General features: G+C 37.4%; 1 protein-coding gene across 4 annotated transcripts; it reads left to right on the forward strand.

Annotated features, from left to right (window-relative positions):
* Positions 1-269: 269 nt before the first annotated feature.
* LOC132065612 (probable ubiquitin-like-specific protease 2B) lies at positions 270-19,605 on the forward strand. 4 transcript variants are annotated; one of them, XM_059459076.1, is made up of 9 exons: positions 270-514; positions 3,783-3,848; positions 5,343-5,532; positions 6,286-6,453; positions 14,694-14,822; positions 14,909-14,990; positions 15,067-15,180; positions 16,687-16,822; positions 19,066-19,605. In XM_059459076.1, exons 1-9 carry the CDS (start codon positions 478-480, stop codon positions 19,413-19,415), a joined length of 1,272 nt encoding a protein of 423 aa, XP_059315059.1. In that variant the 5' UTR covers positions 270-477; the 3' UTR covers positions 19,416-19,605. The 4 variants fall into 4 exon arrangements, with proteins under 4 accessions (XP_059315059.1, XP_059315061.1, XP_059315062.1 ...); XM_059459078.1 differs by lacking the exons at positions 270-514; positions 3,783-3,848; positions 5,343-5,532; positions 6,286-6,453 and adding exons at positions 10,462-10,701; positions 13,284-13,421; positions 13,555-13,735; positions 14,436-14,603; XM_059459079.1 differs by lacking the exons at positions 270-514; positions 3,783-3,848; positions 5,343-5,532; positions 6,286-6,453 and adding exons at positions 10,463-10,701; positions 13,284-13,406; positions 13,555-13,735; positions 14,436-14,603.
* The last annotated feature ends 458 nt before the right edge of the window (positions 19,606-20,063 follow it).

Consider the following 20,063-nt stretch of genomic DNA (forward strand, 5'->3'; position numbering starts at 1 on the left):
CATGGTCAACACCAGAAAGAATAAATATACATGGTCAGCACCTTTATTTTTTTTAATTGAAGTTAGACGAAAAAGGAGGTAATAATACCGATTCAAAGTTGTTTAGAGGGATAATACGACCCCCGCAAAGCTAGGGTGTGTTCTTGATAATAAGTTATAAGTTCAGGAGGGTAATTATGTATTATCACTAATTTTTTCTACACTAATTCACCTAGCTGAGGGGTAAATTTGTCCATTTATCCCAACATTATATAACTTGTGGAGAAACCAAACACCACCTTTATGATATAGCAATACAAAAATACAAAAAGAGATTATGACGATCATGCCGATAAAACAGTGAAACAAATATGAAAATTGCTTCTAACTTAGAAAAAGACAATTTTTTTGTGGATTTTCGCAATCTTTGGTTTATACAAATTACAATCTTTGGGTTATAAATGGAGGGTCAAAACTTATAGTCACACAAAAATAGTGATGGAGAAGGAACTATGTGTCATTTCCCCTATATCAGGTACTTAAATTTTTGCTTTATTTTAGCTTATTTATGCAAGTGAATGAGTTTTTTTGGTACAATCTTTGGGTTATAAATGGAGTTTTTTTTTTTCTTTTTTTGGAACTTCTGTTTCTTGATTTTGCTTTTCTATTTGTTACCTGTTTTTCTTATTGGTTTTGTTTATCTTGCCAATTTGTTGCCGATATATTTTTCCCTTTAACCTGTTGTTGGTACTGCGTCTTTGAGCCGAGGGTCTATCAGAAACAACCTCTTTACCCCACAAAGGTAGGGTAAGGTCTGCGCACATCTTACTCTCCCCAGATCCCACTTTTGGGATTACACTGGGTATGTTGTTGTTGTTGTTGTTGTTGTTATGTATATAAGATGTTGAATTCCCTACATAAAAGAATTTTATTGAAGGAAATGACAAAGTAGTCGTTAGAATGGAGGGTAAGGTTAAAGTGAAGCCGTTCGGCTGTGTTGTTGAATAGGCATACATCCTACCCTTCTCAAACCCCGAGATTACACTGGGTATGTTGTTGTTGTTGTTAAGTAGATGTTGAATTCCCTACATAAAAGAATTTTATTGAAGGAAAATGACAAAGTAGTCGTTAGAATGGAGGTAAGGTTAAAGTGCAGCCGTTCGGCTGTGTTGTTGAATAGGCGTACGTCCTACCCTCCCCAGACCCCAATACACTGGGTATGTTGTTGTTGTTATGTAGATGTGAATTTCCTACATAAAAGAATTTTATTGAAGGAAATGACAAAGTAGTCGTTAGAATGGAGGGTAAGGTTAAACCGTTAAAGTGCAGCCGTTCGGCTTGTGTTACCGAATAGGCGTACATCCTACCCTCCCTAGATCTCACTTGTGAGAGTGGGATTACACTGGGTATGTTGTTGTTGTTGTTGTTGTACTATATAAGATGTTTAATTCCCTTCAAAAAAAAAAATTATTGAAGGAAATGACAAAGTCGTTATTAGAATAAAGGGTAAAATTAAAGTGCAGCCGTTCAGCTTGTGTTATCGAATAGGCATACATCCTACCCTCCCCAGACCCCACTGGCGGGATTACACTGGATATGTTGTTGTTGTATTTTCTTCTTTAGTTAACTTTGTGAAGTTAAACTTTTACTATTCTCTGTTTCTATGACTGTGTGAATGTGAGCAGTGGGAGAATTCGCTCAGGGGATTCAAAATATAAAGAAAGTTAACATGAAGAAAGAGAATTTAAAACCTACTATATGTACATAAAATAATTTGACCTTATTTATGCAAGTGAGTGAGTGTTTTGGTACTTTTATTATCTGGGCATTGCTTTAGAGTGCTTAAATATTTTCTCCCTCTGGGTTGTGTTTGGAACTTCTGTTGCTATATTTGCTTTTCTGTTTATTTATGACTAGAAATCTTTGAGAACTGAGAAGGTTCGTGTTATCTTTTACCTTTTTGGTTAAGTTTGTGAAGTTAAACTTGTATGATTCTCTGTTCTACATTCGCAGAAAGCCTCAATTCCCATGTCTGCACAAGCTTGCGAATAGTTTCTGCGATCATTCTAAGTAATTTATTAAAGCTGTTTATGCTTGTAGCTAACCGGGGAATATGTGTAATAGCCCTGCGCAGAACCCCGCCTGTGGGAATCTCTTTCCATCAGAAATGCAAGGAGGATGTATAGCTGATAGAGGATCTTATTTGTTTCATTTCAAACAAAAGAGTCGGAACTCGGTTCGGTTCCGCTTCTTTCTAACGGACTACGAGGACCCTAGGATTGAGGACTCTTAGAAAGAGGATTATAGTCTTGCGTACCGTACTGGCTGCAAAAGAATGGCTCCCAACTGAAAATTTCTCCCGATTACTCTCTAACGGAAAGCCATTTTCCCTTTTGCAAAAAGTAAACCTGGGCTTCTTTCCTAAGCAACGAGAATCCTAGATAAAGAATTAGTCCGTTAGGTCCTTTGGTTTGGAGCCGGCTGCTAATGAACTTACTTACCTTGCTTGTAGACCTGCTGCGGAGCCTTGTTCTATTGGTGTGGTACAGGTTAGTTTGATGAAAGGTGTGAGCTTCTTCAGTTGCAGTGAAAGTTCCTGACCCTCTAGTGTTGTCCCCCTTTTTTCAGCCTAACATTACACAAGTAGACTTCCTGACGTTACAAAAGTAGACTTCATTCTAGTGAGTGTATCATGGTGCTTTTTATTATCTAGGTATCACTGTAAAATCGCCCCTTTTTGTGAGGCTCCGGGCTGTGGTTGTTGCAATCTATTATTCTGTTATGAGTAACTAGGAATCTTGGGGAGATCATTGAAATGGTATTGGTTATAGCTGGAATAAGTTTAGTTTACTGATCATTCCTCATGATTTTTAGTTAACCTTTAAAGCGAAAATCTTTTTGATTTCTCTTGTTTAGTGTTGTGACGTTCATAGGAAACTGCTGCTAATAATGTATAAATGGTTATGTTCAAATCATAATGGAGGCAAAATCACTATGCGATTTTTTTTCCATCTGTCCAAGCATTGTTGAACAGAGTTACCAAGTACCTGTGCTGGTTGGCGGTACTAGGAACCCCGTGGAATTAGTTTAGGTGCGTGCAAGTTAGCCAGTATATGTTAGATCCCTTTTTTTAGTGCTAGTATGAAGTTCAGACTTTTAAGAGGAAATTGGGGTCCCCGTCCCCAACAGACACGCCCACAATCCATAAAGAGAAAGCAGTAGTGTGCTTTAGTTTGTCACTTAAGTATGTATTCAAATCAACTCCTATGCTATAATTTTAAACCCATGACTGGAATTAAAAGGAACCACAGAGTGTCTATGTTCTTGGAGAGCTATGATTGGACTGCATAAAACAGATTTTGCATGCTATGAGTTCTCAAGATTCTTGGATAGAAGATCAAATGTCATGGCCAAGTGGATAACTTTCCAATAACAAATAGTAGAAGTACAATTTTGGACCATGAGCGCCGTGAAGCTATGAGTGGTTTCTTTTCCATTTGATGAAGGTGAAAACTAAAGCCTTTTGTCCCTCTGAAGAAAACTATTTTACCTTCTATAGTTTCTGAATTATCTACTATCAGCTTTCTAAATTCATCTATTAGTGGTCCTCTCTAAGAAATTGCTTGGATGAAAATCTTTTTTACTCATATTTCTTTGGGTTCTTTCCTCTTCCTCTTGACTTGAAATGTTCGAGTCAAATCCTACTGATGTCAAATGGGCTGCTTACTCTTTTCTTCATTTGAGTGTCTTGCGTGGTGAGATGCAAATTGAACATCGTGTCTTATACTGTAATGCATAATTAGGTGGCTTTCAGCATGCACATGCTTACCAGACTGTCCTTGCTCCCAGAGGCGGAGTTACAATATTAGGTATGGAATCAGACGAACCCAATAACTTTTGCTTAGATGTTGTATTTGGATTCTAAAATCTATTAAATATATAAATATTCACTTGTGAACCCAGTAACTAAAATGAGCATGGATCCGGTGGCTAGTTCAGAATGCGTAAACTTTGAATCCTGGCTCCGCCTCTGCTTACTCATGTTTGAATGTTGTCTGCCTTCGGACCTTAACCTTCTTCCTAATTAATTTATAGATCATTATTTTAAGTTTTGAAGACCCTTTCCATGTTAAACATTGCATATTATTACTGAATATATTTGTATTACTCCTATACGTTTATTTGGCTGTGTTCACTTGCATTGGAATATCAGACATTATCACCCGAACTTTTAACTAGGTTGTTGTTTTTGAGCAATAGTTGAACGCTTAATCTTACATTGTGGGGTAGCATCTTCATTATGACTTATGGGGGGAGTTGATGAGATGGTTTGTTTTCGAGTAGGTAATGCCGAACTGTGAAAGAAACTATATTTAGCTAGGCTCGTAGAAGACGGAGGAGGAGATGCAGGGCATGTGAAGTTTCCCCTTTAGCACTGATGTGGGACCATATTGGAGAGAGAGGAATAAGAGAGCTTTTGATCGAATAGAGAAAGATTATGTACACTTGAGAAATAACCTCTTTTCCCTTATTTCTTTTTGGTGCCCAAATGGGGTTATTTTTTTTTAGATGATTGGGTGACTTTCATAGAAAATCATGTATTTTTGTAGGATTTTTTACGTGCACCTCGACTTATGTGCCCACGACAATTTCACGGGGTACCTTCTACTTCCCACCAGTATAGGTACCGGGTAACTCTATCCACCAAGGCTTAGACATATGGGAATCTGCTGGGATTTGAACCTAAGGCCTCACGGTTCTCAACCCACTTCATCGACCACTAGGCCACACCCTCAGAGGTGGAGACAAGATTTTTAGTTTATGAGTTCTGGATCACAATGTTTTTGTTTATTGAGTTCTGGATATATTTTTATACATATCAAATGATTTTTTTAACACAAATACTAGATTTGAGCAAAGCTATAGGGTTCTGCCGAACCCGTAGCTAAAGGACTGGCTCTGCCCCTGCACACCTTCGGTGCCACAAATATTGTTTTCTTGGGCTACTGTTTCGGTAATTATTTTTATGTGAAGCCTGGTAATATGAAGTTTTTTCCTTAACTTTAGTGTCATAGTTGCTAATGAGCTGTTGGTCAGAATTACACAATTCTAGTATCCATTTATGTTTATTAACTTGTATAATTACAACTGTAAATTACATGTCTAAAGTCATTGGTTGGTGATGAATCAATAAATGAACTGTCTTTCTTCAAAGGGTGCAATTAATTCTTGTTACAACTCTACTTTGATTTGTATGGTGCTCTTAGAAAACGACACTTTAAACTTTGACAATTTTAGCTCTCATTATATTCACCAGAAGGTCAGAAATGTTTATTGTTGTATGGTGAATTGTGTCACGACAGAATTTGGTCGAAAAGGAACTGGTGAGGAACTCCCACATGTACGTCAAAAAAGAAAAAGTAAACGAGTAGCTGCGACAATTGATTCAGCTGTTGAGCCACGGCGTTCTTCCCGCTTCCGTGGACTGTCAAATAGAAGGAACGGCATATCAGGGGAAAAGTTAAACTCGGGCGAATTTGACTGCTACGTGAAGTAAGTTTGTAGTTTTGTGTACTAAATTATGCAAATTTTTTTACAGAAAAGGGTCATACTTACCCCTCTACGCTGAGAAATAGTTTAAATATACCCTGTTTAAGTTTTTGACTGTAAATACTCTACCGCTCAATCTAACGGAAGGGACAGGTGGCGGACCATGCACGCTATTTGTGTAGACCTGGGTCAATTAGTCATTAGTACCCCTAAAAAAATAATCCATTCCCCCTCCTTTATTTCATCTTCTTCACACCGGCACTATCAAAAACTTAGAGAAGCTTAAAATTTTAGTTCATCTTGCAATCATTAAGCTCTCAATTATTATTAATTAATCATCCATGTACTAACCATGCCTTATTTTTGCTTAAAATCATTAAATGCAAATTTATATAACATTAATTCAATAGTAAAAGAAACCAACAATAACCTGGCTTTGGCTTTTTCCAAGCAATCTGGTAAGATTTTTTTTCCATTTTGACCATTTAATTCATTTAATATTAATGGATTATTTTTTTGGGGATATCATGGCTAATTGAACCAGGTCTACACAATTAGCGTGTATGGTCCGCCACCTGTCCCTTCTGTGAGATTGAGGGGTAGATTTGTGCAAAAGGATAACGGTAGGGGTATTTACAGTCGAAAACTTAAACGGGGGGAATATTCAAACTATTTCTCAAAGTAGAGGGGTAAATGTGACCAGTTTTTTTATGTGTTCCAGTTTCTAGTTTGGGCATTAACTTTTTGGGATTATAGGAATATATGGAAGGAACTACCAGACGATAAGAAAAGTTCATTTTTATGCCTTGACTCCGTGTGGTTTTCCTCATACACAATCAAAACTTTCAAGCTTACGGTGTTGAGGTGGATTAAGAACAAAGACATATTCTCGAAGAAATATGTTTTTGTTCCCATCGTTCTCTGGTATGTTTTTCTGATTTGGTTTATGCCAAAGTTGTGTATCGTTTGAGGTTGTATTGTAGACTGAGATGTCATTCATCAGGGGTCATTGGTGTCTTTTGATCTTTTGCCATCTCGGCAGAAGTTTAGAGTCAGAATCCACAACTCCCTGTATGTTGTTGCTGGATTCGTTGCAGATGGCGGACCCCCGGCGATTTGAACCCGAGATAAGAAAGTAATTTCCTCGATGAACATACTACACCTTATGATTTTTGTTTTGCTAGCTATTTTACTTGTATGCTTTGTTTTGTTTGATTTGTAGATTTGTTTCAGACATATTCGAGATTGAAGAGAGACCGGAGAGCCGGCAACTGATTAAAAAAATCAAGTTATTGGTTCCTAAGGTCACGATACTTTTCAATCATGGTTCTCATGTTACTTACTAATGGTCTCTCATTTAGCATGACTTGAAACTTTCAGGTACCACAGCAGAGAAATGCTACCGACTGCGGTAGATTTGTTTTGTACTACATTAGCCTTTTCCTAGAGAGTGCTCCGGAAAATTTTAGCATTTCAGAAGGCTACCCTTACTTTGTGAGTACTTTGTCAAACTATTTCGGTCATCTTTGTTGTAGACATAATTAAATAAATGAAAGTGTCCCCTCTCTAAAAGCTTAAAACTTTGGGACGAGATGGTAACACACTTCAACACTTTTTAAAAGCTTATACTTTATAAACTTTTTTTTTTGGTATAAAAAACAAACTCAATATGGTATCGGAGCTAAGTTCGAGTCTCATCATCACCCATTATTAAAAAGAATTTCCACTTGCTTGGCTCATGAAAAAGAATTAATCCTGTACGTGAGGGGGCGTGTTGAAGACATAATTAAATAAAGGTCACAACTTATACGGGGGGCACAACGTCGCCTTTCTAACAACTTATACTTTTAGACGAGATGGTCACGCACTTCAATAACCTTCATATCATGAAATCCTCTAATCCTCATAATTCTTTCTGCTTTTATAGATGAAGGAAGACTGGTTTACTCCTGAGCAGTTAGAGGGCTTTTGGCAAAAACTGCAGACTCAGATCAAGGATTCTTCTGAAGGCAGCTTCTCAGGTTCTGCGGACACGAAGGGCTTAGCATTTTCTGATGGAAGCTTCTCAGGTTCTGAGGATGTTATAGTTTTAGGTACAGAGAAGGAAAGCAAGAGGGGCAATATAGCCATATAGGTAGTTTTTGTTATAACAATAGGATACTATTGCTATGGCTCATTGGGCTATTTAAGATTGTCTTATTCGTTCTATATACATTCTCTTTTTTTTTTTTTTTATTGGGTGCTTAAGGGACGGGAGCCTTGGAACAACAGTAACGTTGTCTCCGTTAATCCATATGTCATGGGTTCGAGCCGTGGAATTAGATATCGATGGTTGCTCTAGAGTTACCTGCTAACATCACACCGTCTTGGGTGTGTGTCGTCCTTCGAACCTGCGTGACTGCTGGATACTTCATGCATTGGGCTGCTTCTTGTTGGGTGCATAAGAAAAAGAAATATAGATTCTCTAGGGTTTTACTGTTATTGTAGTTAGTTAAGTGACTTTACTATTATAGTGGGTAAAGTTCAGTTACTTTATTGTGACAAAAATATTTTTATGACTTCACTCTCATCTTGTGGATGGAACTTTTTGCACTGTTCATATGTCAAGTGGATTGAGTTTTCATGATAAGCAAATTTGACATGCATGGCCAACTCAGAATAACTATGGGAGGAAGAATCAGGAAATTATAACCAGTGATCTTGAACTTTTGCACCCCCCCCCCCAAACCACCACCACCACACACACACACACACACACCCACCCTCTTCCCCGCTTGTCTCATGGACAAACCTTCAAGTCCAGAAGTTAAAAGTGTTGCCTATGGGGCAAAACTTGTTAAATTTAAAGTTTGTTCATAGGACAAGTGAGGTCAAAAGTTCAACACTACCTATTTTCGAGGCTATTCTTGGAAATCACCTGGGGAGAATAGGCCACTTTGATATATTGAATGCAGTTGCAAAACTCTGGGACCTGAATTTCATTTTCATTCCCTTATCTATGCTTCTTCAGTGTGTTTGTCGGTCAGTCGTCTACACAAAAATTTTCGTAAGTGCTGTCCAGACTACTCAGGGACGAGTTCCGAAGCTCAGATGACTTCAAAAAATTTAATCCACTTGGGATTAATGCCTCGTGTGTTTTTAGCGCTCCCTTCCCCGGAACCTGAGAAGGCCTTTCACCACACTGTCGGTAACTTACACATATATGCATAGAATGAAGGGCGGAATTGCCCTTCTTTTGGGTGGTCTTTAACTTTTGCCGCTTATATTTGTAATCTTTAAATTTTCGCTTCTTCTAAAAACCCAAGTTTCGGAGTCAACCCCTACTCCATCAAAAATTTTAAAAAAAATTGCAAGGCAGAGTTTAAATTTCACTATACCCCCACCGGCAGAATTTTAGTTATGTTTAACCAAAAGTCTGTTGTTGATGAAAAAAGAGATTTTGCTTATAAGATATATATATATATTTTTTTTTACTTTTCAAGGCAAACTTTTAGTTATGCCTTAACTAAAAGTGTGTCCCATAAGACATAACTAAAAATATATCCCATAAGGCGGAACTTTTCCTTAAGGAATAACTAAAGTTATGCCGGACCCGGTATAACTATAAGTTCCGCTTTATCCGTCTGCCTATAAGTATGCCGGACCCGGCATACACGCGACCCAAACCTTGCCTTGCGATTTTTTTTTTAATTTATGCTTGAGCGGGAATTCTAACTCAAGATTGCAACACGAAGGACAAAAATTAAAGACCAACAATATGGGGGCAAAATTTAAAGACCACAAATATGAGAGATAAAATTTAAAGACCACCCCAAAAGAAGAGCAATCCGCGCAAAAAAATGTAGAATTTTAAAGAAAAAGAATTAACAAAGCTTTGAGTTGTCAGTTATTGGTTATTATTTTTTTTTCATCGAAAGTATTCGATTTTCTTGCACATTAAGGACTAAATCAGCACAAGTGTATATTTGAACAGACTACTTCAGACCAACCTCTAGACAAGGTTGGGATCCAGTCCAGTACTATTTGGTAGTATTGTTCAATGGCTATTCAATATCATGCCACATCATCATAATCAATCTGATGGCTCCAATTTATTTGTATTAAAATATAAAAAGTAATTAACTGTTGTACTTCTCTGCACTCGGAAAAGAGAGTGATAGTTTAGGTACGTAAATGGAACAATGAATAATTTATGTACGCAACTCGCAAAAAGAAAAAAAGAAAAAAAAAAAGATAGTTTAAGTGTATATTTTAGCATTAACTCTTAAAATAATTACGATTTTGCTGCGAGACACGTGGGGGTGCTCACCACCCGCCTTTGGTAACAGGAACGACACATAACACCAATTATTAATGGATAACAAATTTGTATTATTAATGGATAACAAATTTGTACTCCCTCTGTTTTATTTATTCACTATACTAAAAATATATTTACACTTTTACTTGTCACTTTTAATATATCAACAGAAAACCATTTGTTGTTTTCCATGTTTTTCCCTTAGCATTACTCCAACAGTTTCATAATAAGTGAAAATTTTAGCTTAAGCACACCCCTTAAGAAAACTATTCACTCTTACAAAATGAAAATTATTTTTACTAATTTACGCTTAATCAAATATCTTGAAAAAGAAGTAGATTTTTAATGATTTTTTGACCATGTAAAACTATATTTATTAAATAATGGTAAAATTGAAATAAAAATATAACGCTTTCTTGATCCTGTGAAACACCATTTATAAATAAAATAAAAAAATAAAAACACCATTTTGAAATGAAGGGAGTAATTACTTATTCCCTAAATTATTTTTCAAAACCTAACATTAAACATCAATTAATATGAGCATTGTAGTAAAATACTTTCAGTTACTACATTATACATTAAAAATTTAAAGATCCATGACTGGTATCGTGCAAAGTAAAATGCCCCGCCTTTTAAAGCAGTGCTATTGGGTATAGCTTAGGGATAAAATTGACCATTTACCCGACTTTATTATAACTTGTGGAGGAACAAAACACCAGCTTAATGGTGATCATGTCTTTACAACACTGAAACAAACCATAAAATATACAATTTTCAATTTTTGGGTTATAAATGGAAGGCAGTGGAGGATATCAAAACTTATAAAATGGTGATGGATAAGGAAGTATGTGTGGTATTCCCTAAATCAGGTACTCAAATTTTGTGTCTTTTGGTAATTTGTTGAGAAAGAGAGGATGATTTAGGGGAGAACGAGGGTAAAATAAAAGGTTTCTGCTAAATATATATATATACATATTTGACCCATATAGTTTTGAACGGGTCAGTTCAAGTGGGGAGGGTTAATAAGTGGGTAGCTATTTATTTCTTGAAATCTTGGCTTAAACTAGAACTTTATAGTTGAAATACCAATAGTTGAGTGACTTTTGGGTTATAAAATAAAGTTGTGTGGGATGAGTGTTGTGTGGGATGGGTGGTGATGAGTGGTGGTAGGGTGGGGGTGGGGTGGGTGGCGGAGTGTGGGGGTTGGTGGGGTTGGGGTGGGTGGTGGTGAGTGGTAGGGTGGGGTGGGGGTATAATGGAGAAATGAAATAAGTAACCAAGCCAAAACCATCAAATCGGTGGTTACAAAAATTGAGCTTTTTCATCGTTATGTAACAACACTATACAATATAATTTTAAGAACAATGGAAACAAACATGCGTTAGGGGTGGAGGGGAAGGAAATTTTAGAGGTGGACGAACAAATAGAGAGTAGAGATAAAATGGGTTAGGGGTGTTGAGGTGGCATGCCATGTGGCATCCAGCTCGTCAAACATAAGTGTCACATAGGATTGGATGTCCACCTTGGACAACTTTAACGGTGGAGGGGTATATTTGTGCTCAAAGTATAACGGCAAGGATATATTTGGACCCAAAGTATAACAAGGGTATATTTGATCCGTTTCCAATAGTACAGGGGTAGTGCTGAAGTGAGGATTTTTGTGGAATCCAAGGAGATTCAACATCTACTATATATGTATAAAAAATAATTTTGACCTTGTTTATACTGTGTAATTATCCAGCCAATGGAGTTCGGAGGAACACCCTTGTGCGCCCTGGCTCCGCCCTTGGTGGGTGATAGCTGAAATAAGTTCAGTTTACTGATCATTCTTCTTGATCTTTAGTTAACGTTTTAAAGTGAAAATCTTTTACTCTTGTTCAGTGTGTGATGTTCATTGCGAAATGCTGCTATAATAATGTATAGATATAGAAGATGTAAGATTTTTATCTGTGTTTCTACATTATAACAAATAGTACAAAGAATCAAGGGAGAAGAAAAAAAGAATTGGGTTAGATTGCAGCGCGAATGTGATTATTAATGGCTTGTATCTGTTGGGAGTTTCCTTGTATTGTTTGCTCCCTTTATTAGTGCTAGTAAGAATTTCAGACTTCAAAGGGGGAAAATTAGGGGCCCCGTCCCGAACACACACGCCCGTACTCCACAAAGAGAAAGCAGTAGTAGGCATTGGTTTGTCACTTAAATATGTACCCAAATCAACTCTTGTGCTCTAATTTTAAAACACCATAGAGTGCCTATGTTCTTGGAGAGCTATGATTGGACATCATGAGTTCTCAAGATTCTTGGATTGACGATCAAATGGCATGGCCAACTGGATAGATTTCCAATATTAAATTAGTGTCATGAAGCTAAGAAGTGATTTTTCTTCAATTTAATGCAAGTGAAACCTAAAGCCTTTTGCCCTTCTGAAGAAATTTATTTTAACCTTCAATTGTTTCTGATTTATCATTTATGTACTTTCTACTTTCTAACAATTCAACTACCGATGTTCCTCTCTAAGAAATTGCTTATCTATTTTACTCATATTTCTTTGGGTTCTTTCCTCTTCCTCTTGACTTGAAAATGTTCGAGTCAAATCTTACTGATGCCAAATGGCCCACTTTCTCGTTTCTGCATTTGGGTGTCTTGCATGGTGAGATGCAGATCGAACACTGAGTCTTATACTGTAAAAACACAAAGGAGTAATTAGGCGGCTTTCAGCATGCACATGCAACTTCTATACTTGGTGATTAGGATTTAAAGCTAAATGAGTAAAGTATTGTGTAAGATACTAGGACTTATTAGGTAAGTAGCGGGGTGGGTTGGGCTGGCCTCAAAGGCTAAGCACATTTTGATGTCTCTACGGGTGTCTCTGTCACTAAAGCTTGGACAGATGGGAAAAAATCACCTAGTGTTTTTGCCTCGATTGGAATTTGAACCTGAGACCTCATGATTCTTAACCCACTTTATTGACCACTAGGCCAAATCTAGTGGCAAATCCAGGATATTTAGTTTACGGGTTCTGGATCACAATCTTTTTTGTTTGCTGGATATATTGTTTATACATATCAAATGATTTTTTAACACAAATACAGGATTTGAACAAAAACTATTGGGTTCAGCCGAACCCGTTGCTAAAGGGCTGGCTCCGCCCCTGCACACCCTTGGGTGCCACATATCTTGTTCTCTTTGGCTACTGTCTCGTTAATTATTTTTATGTGAGCCTGGTAGTATGAAGTTCTTCTTAACCTTAGCGTCATAGTTGCTAATGATCTTTCATAGTTGCTAATGATCTTTGGTCAGAATTACTCAATGCTAATATCGGTTTGCTGTTTATTAACTTGTATAATTACACCTGTAAATTACGTTTCTAAGTCATTGGATGGTGATGAGTCAATTGTAATCAACCCATTTGAATCAATATCCAACTAACTCTTGGTTATCTTCTCCCCAGGGCTTTCCAGCATTTAAATGATTCCTTCTCCGGTGCACGATTTCCTCGTACTTAATTAAGATTTTTGTTCTTGAGATTCCGGCTCTCCTCAAAAGCAATAAATGAACTGTCTTTCTTCAAAGGGTGCAATTAATTCTAGTTACAACTCTATTTTGATTTGTATGGTGCTCTTAGAAAATGGCACTTCACACTTTGACAATTTTAGCTCTCATTAGATTCTCCAGACAATCAGTAATGTTTATTGTTGAATGTTAAATTGTGTCACCCTCAGGATTTGGTCGAAAAGGAACTGATGAGGAAAACCCACAGAAAAGAAAAAGTAAACAAGTAGCTGCTACACTTGATTCAGCTGTTGAGCCACGGCGTTCTTCCCGCTTCCATGGAGTGTCAAATAGAAGGAACTGCACATCAGAGGAAAAGTTAAACTCGTGCAACTTTGACTGCTACCTGAAGTAAGTTTGTGGTTTGTGTACTAATTTTAGGGGTGGCAAAATCAACCCAAACCCGCGCGACCCGCTCAGTGTTTCTACGGTTTGAGTCATGACCCGTTTGTTGAGTTGACCCAACTGGTTGAACCCAAAAAGACCCATCAACCAATCGTGTCAAAATGGGTAAATGTAGTGTAACCCGCGGATTCAAAATGTACCCAAACCAAACAAGCAAAAAATATTAGAAAAATAATCTGTCTGTTTGAAATACAATTCTTTTATACTACTAATGGCTCTCACTTTCTTGCATTTTATTCCTGGAATTGTAGCTTAATTTGTGTGGTTAGTGGTCTGACAAGGTATATGCCTACATGGTGCCAATTAATCAAAAATTGTATATTTTTAAGTGCAGCAAAAGGTCACTTTAATAAACTTGAGGGTGAGTTTAATGTTCCATTTTAACACATAGATAACAAGTTAGAATGTGGTACGATGAAATTGCGTGCAACATGATTATGTTGGGTTGTGACCTGTTGTTTGACCCAACTCATTTGGACGAAACAAATTTTGGATGGGTTGGTCTTGACCCAATAAATAATTTGACCCATTTTGACCCGCCCAAATTCGACCCAACCCGCTTATTTTCTACCGCTAACTAAATTATGCAAATTTCTTTACGTTTTCCATTTTCTGTTTTGAGCATTAACTTTTTGGGATTATGCAGGAATATATGGAGCGAACTACCAGAGGATAAGAAAAGTTTGTTTCTGTGCCTTGACTCCATGTGGTTTTCCTCATACACAACCAAAGCTTTCAAGCCTAAGGTGTTGAGGTGGATTAAGAACAAAAACATATTCTCGAAAAAATATGTTCTTGTTCCCATCGTACTCTGGTATGTGTTTCTGATTTGTTATCTGGCTATGCCAAAGTTACATATCATTTGAGGTTGCGTTGTGTAGACTGAGATGTCATCATTCATCAGGAATCATTGGTGTCTTTTGATCTTTTGCCATCTCGGTGAAAGTTTAGAGTCAGAATCGACAACTCCCTGCATGTTGTTGCTAGATTCGTTGCAGATGGCAAACTTGCAATTCGAACCTGAGATAAGAAAGTAATTTCCTCGACGAACATCCTAACTTATGACTTTTGTTTTGCTAGTTATTTTACTTTGTATGCTTTCTTTTGTTCGATTTGCAGATTTGTTTCGGACATATTCAAGACTGAAGAGAGGCCAGAGAGTCAGAAGCTGATAAAGAAAATCAAGTTATTGGTTCCTAAGGTCACGATACTTTTCACTCATGGTTCTGCTGTTACTTACTAATAGTCTCTCATTTAGCATGACTTGAACGTTTCAGGTACCACAACAAAAAAATGATACCGACTGCGGTAAATATGTTCTCTACTACATTAGCCTTTTCCTAGATTGCGCTCCAGAAAATTTTAGCATTTCAGAAGGCTACCCTTACTTTGTGAGTACTTTGTCAAACTATTTCCATCATCTTTGTTGAAGACATAATTAAATAAATAAGTGTCCCCTCTCTAACACAGCTTAAACTTTTAGACAAGATGGTCACACACTTCAACATTTGTTAAAAGTCTAAAAGCTGAAACTTTTAAACTTTTTTATATTGGTATAAAACAGAAAGAAAAAAACATTTCAACATGGTATCTGAGCAGGCAGCAGGCCTGAGTTTAAGTCTCGCGGTCATCCATGATCAAAAAGAATTTCCACGTATTTGGCTCATGAAAAAAAATTAAGCCCACACGTGAGTGGGTGTGTTGAAGACATAATGAAATAAAGGAAATTGCCCTCAAACTATGCGTTGTAGAATTGTTACCATTCTCAAAAAAAAAAAAACTATGCGTTATAGAACATTTTTACTCTCTGTTAAAAGCTGGGGCTGTTTACACCCTTCCCGTTAAAGTGGGGTCATTTATACCGAAATGTCTTATAAAAGCCCATATTGGCTAACGGCTCTCAGTGGAAGATTAATTCAGACTTAATTAACCTTATTAGCACAGAATTATGACATGTGGCTCAAATTAAAACACGCTGTTCCCTTATTATTTTACCAGCCCTCTAAATCAAAACACTTATCTCTTAACTTTGAACAGATTTTCAAAACAAAAGCTAGGATTTCATTATTAAAGTTCACTCCTTTACTATGCAACTCACTGAAAACTTCAAGAATTTCACATGGGTTTCCTCCTAAATACGTAAATTCTCCAAATAAAAAATTCCAGTACAAATAGTTCTTGCAAACCCCACAAAGAATAACACTGTAGCTGATTGAAAATCACCAAATTCCTAGTAATCTGAGATAAAATACTGCATATTTCTCTTTGAATCCCATTCTAGACAATTTTATCATCTATGGATAGCTCTGACTGAAATTAGTGAGTGTCACTTTTTTCATAATCAAATTGCAATAAAGAAAGTTGAGAGGGTGATTCAAGAGAGGTCGAGAGTGAAGTTTCAGGAAGTGTTTCTCCTACATGTACAAGGCCAAAGTTTGCGGAATAGCTTCTGGGGGAGTGGCTAATGTGAAGAAATTAATGAAGTGGTACAATAGAGTAGCAGCCTCCATGGTGGCTTTTGAGCTTGAAGAAAAATTCTAGCTGATTGGGAAAAAGATGACTGTTTAAACAGTAGGATTTGGAGGATGGAAGGTTTTAATTTGGACCTCGTGTCATAAATCTGTTGCTAATAAGGTAATTAAACTTGAATTAATCTTTAACTGAGAGCCATTAGCCAATAAGGGCATTTATATGACATTTCATGTATGAATGGCCCCAACTTTTAACGGAGGATAAATGTGTTCTATAACGGAAAGTTTAAGGGCAACTCTGACCCTTTTTCCTTACATAAATAAAAGCATCCCTTCTCTAACGTCTTAAACTTTTAGACGAGATGGTCACGCACTTCAACAATCTTCATATCAAGAAATCCTCATATTTCTTTTCTGCTTTTATAGATGAAGGAAGACTGGTTTACTCTGGACCAGCTAGAAAGCTTTTGGCAAAAACTGCAGACTCAGACCAAGGATTCTTCTGAGGAGTCATCATTTTCTGATGGAAGCTTCTCAGGTTCTGAGGATGTTATACTGAAAGGTATAGAAAAGGAAAACAAGAGGGGCAAATAGGTAATTTTTGTTATAACAATAGGTTGGAAGGACAGGTAACTATAGCTCATTGGGATATTTAAGGTTGTCTCGTTTGTTCTATATGCATTCTCTTTCTTTTTGTTGAGTGCTTAACGGAGGGGAGCCTTGGGACAACGGTAATGTTGTCTCAGTTGATCTATATGTCACGGGTTCGAGCCGTGGAATCAGATACTGATGCTTATGTTAGGTTAGTTTCTTACGTCATGCCACCTTGGGTGTTATCCTGCATGTTCAGTGGGTAAAATTCAGTTACTTTAGCGTGACAATTTTTTTTACAGAAAAGGGCCAAAATTACCCTCGAACTATTCGAAATAGACCACATATATCCTCCGTTTAGTTTTGGGACCACAAATGTCCCTCATTTCACGGACAGCCTTGGATTCTGACGGGGCAGTCCCACGTGGAAAAAAATGTCCACATTGCCATCCACCTAGGATAATAACCCGACCCACCCGACCACCCGTCGTCTAATTAAAGGGGTAAGGAATTTACCCCTGATTTCGCACTTCCGGTCGTCGGCGGTGATGCTCCGGTCACAATTCTTTTTTTAAAAAAAAATTGTTCATTTTCTTGGGTTTTGCTTTTTTAGCCGTCTTATTTGGTTGAAATTTCTAATCTGAGGTCATTCTCCATTTCATGGGTTTTGTTTTGATTTAGAAATGTTGCTTACAGAGTTTTGAATTTGGTTTTCGAAGTGCATAATGAGCCAAGTATTGAAACTGAGTTTATCGTATGGTGTGCAGATTTCGGGCTTGCAAAATTTTCCAAAAAATTTTCTCCGATACGCCATTTTTGCATCTCCCTTGCTTCTTCCTATGATTCCTCCATTTTCTTAGGTTTTGCTATTTTATTCATTCTACTGGGTTAAGATGAACTGAATTGAACCCAGATGACTGACTCAGTGTCGTGCCGTTTGACTCGGTCGACACCTCCACAAGCATCAGTGTTATCTGCCTGTGGAGGGCCAATTCTGGTGAGCCTAAATGCTGGTTGAACTGAAACAACCACATGGACTTTATTGCAATTTGTAAAAGCTTCAAGAATCGCTTGGTTTGCAGTGAAATGAGTGATTTGTGATACGAATTAAGAAATGGTAGAACAAGAAATCTGAAATTAGGATTCTAAGTGGGAGAAGAAAGCATGATTTGAAGGGGAGGTTTTTTTGCCGGGTTGGACTGCCTAGGTGGATGTCCATGCGGACATTTTTTTCCATGTGGGACTGCCCCGTCAGTATCCAAGGCTGTCCGTGAAAATGAGGGGCATTTGTGGTCCCTTCGAGTAACGGCAAGGGTATTTCTGGTAACAGAACCAAATGGAGGGTATATGTGGTCTATTTCGAATAGTTCGAAGGTAATTTTGGCCCCTTTTTTTTATGACTTTACTTTCATCTTGTGTATTAAAACAAGTTTTTGCACTGTAGCTGTACATGTCAAAGTGGATTTAGTTTTCATGCTGAGGATATTTGAAATGCATGGCCAACTCAGAATAACTATTGGGAGAAAATAATAGGCCACTTAGATATATTGAATATAGTTGCAATTCTCCGGTACCTGAATGTCATTTTTGTTGACTGAGTTTTACTTCTTCTGTGTGTTTCTTGTTCAGTAGTGTACGCAAAAAATTTCATAAGTGTATCTGGACTACTCGGATGAGTTCGTAAGCTTAGATGACTTCAAAAAAAAAAAAAAAAAAAAAAATTTAATCTACTTGGATTTAACGCCTTGAGCATTTTTAGTCGCCCTTCCCCGGAACTCGCCCAGAGAAGGCCTTTTAAAACACTGTTGGTAACTTGTACATATGCATAGAATTTTAGGCTTTAGATGTTTATATCTTTCTTCGCAGTGTAGGAGGTAGAAATCTGGTAATGCAAAGACATTTCACCATGTCTGGTAATCCCGTTTTGTGGATGAGGATGCTTTTCAGGCTCTGGATATCGGCTCATAACCCCCAACTCCTTGTAACTTTGCATAGTCTGTTGTACTGCTGCTACGTTTCCTTTAATTGTGCAAACTTGTATTATTAGTTAGTTATCTACAGCTCATAGGATTAGTATTATCGTCTGTAATTTACAGTCCATTAGGAATACTCCTACAATATAGGAGTATTGTTGGCCCATCTCTATATAACGTGCTTTGCACATCGTGAATAAAAAGAAGCTTTCATAATTCTCTCTGCTGTGTGTCTTTACAGGAGAGGACTTAAACATGTTAGATGGACAGAGTAAGCATCAAACACCAACACTAAATTCGGGTCGTCGCCAGAGAAGTCGCAAGGCAACTGGTGATGCTATTGTTGATGCAATGCTGGAATTTGCAGCCGCTTCAAAGATGAGGGCAGCTGCCATTATGAGGAATGAAGAGCGCTTTGCTATAAGCAAATGCATAAAAGTATTAGATGAAATGCAAGGTGTTGATCAAAGTATCTACCTTTTTGCATTGAATTTATTTGAGAATCCAAATGCCAGAGAAACTTTTATCGCTCTTAAGACTGAGAGACGCTTGACTTGGTTGCAATGTAAGTTTAACTTAGGACTATTTTAGAATTGAGACCAACATCTAGACATAAGGGACCAGATTTTGCCATTTTTCTCTGGCAAAGAGTCAGGGAGGGACGGATCTACTGTTGAAGTTACGGGTTTTGACACAATCTGACCTAAATCAAGTATTTGTATGAAGAAATCTACTCCATATGTATAAACAATCCATCACAAATCTAGTTATTGTTCATAAATTTTAAATTCTGAATTCACCTCTAGATGAATTACTACGTTATGTATGAAAGCAAGCAAAGTGCAATTATAAGAAATACCAAAACCTTGTGATTTTATTTAATAATTTGAAGGCTAGTACAATATATACAAGCTAAGGCCTCATTTTTTTTGCACTTATTGGAGGTCTGAATCTGAATGGTTCAAACCTTAAGCCATTAAGTGCATTTGTTTACATTAAGATCTAAGCACTTATTGAGTCTGAATAGGTTTTAATCATTAATATCTTGAACCAAGTCTTAATATTATTAAGAGGTATTTTTATATGAAACTTTTTTATCACCAAACCTAACCCTACCCCTCAACCTCAACCCCACCCCTCCACGTCAACCCCACCCCCACCCACTCTCTACTCCAACCTCACCCCACCACCCACCCTCCCTCCACTCCAACCCTCACTCTCCACCACCCTCACCCTACC

This window comes from Lycium ferocissimum, chromosome 7 (assembly GCF_029784015.1).
Source record: "Lycium ferocissimum isolate CSIRO_LF1 chromosome 7, AGI_CSIRO_Lferr_CH_V1, whole genome shotgun sequence".
Lineage (NCBI taxonomy): Eukaryota > Viridiplantae > Streptophyta > Magnoliopsida > Solanales > Solanaceae > Lycium > Lycium ferocissimum.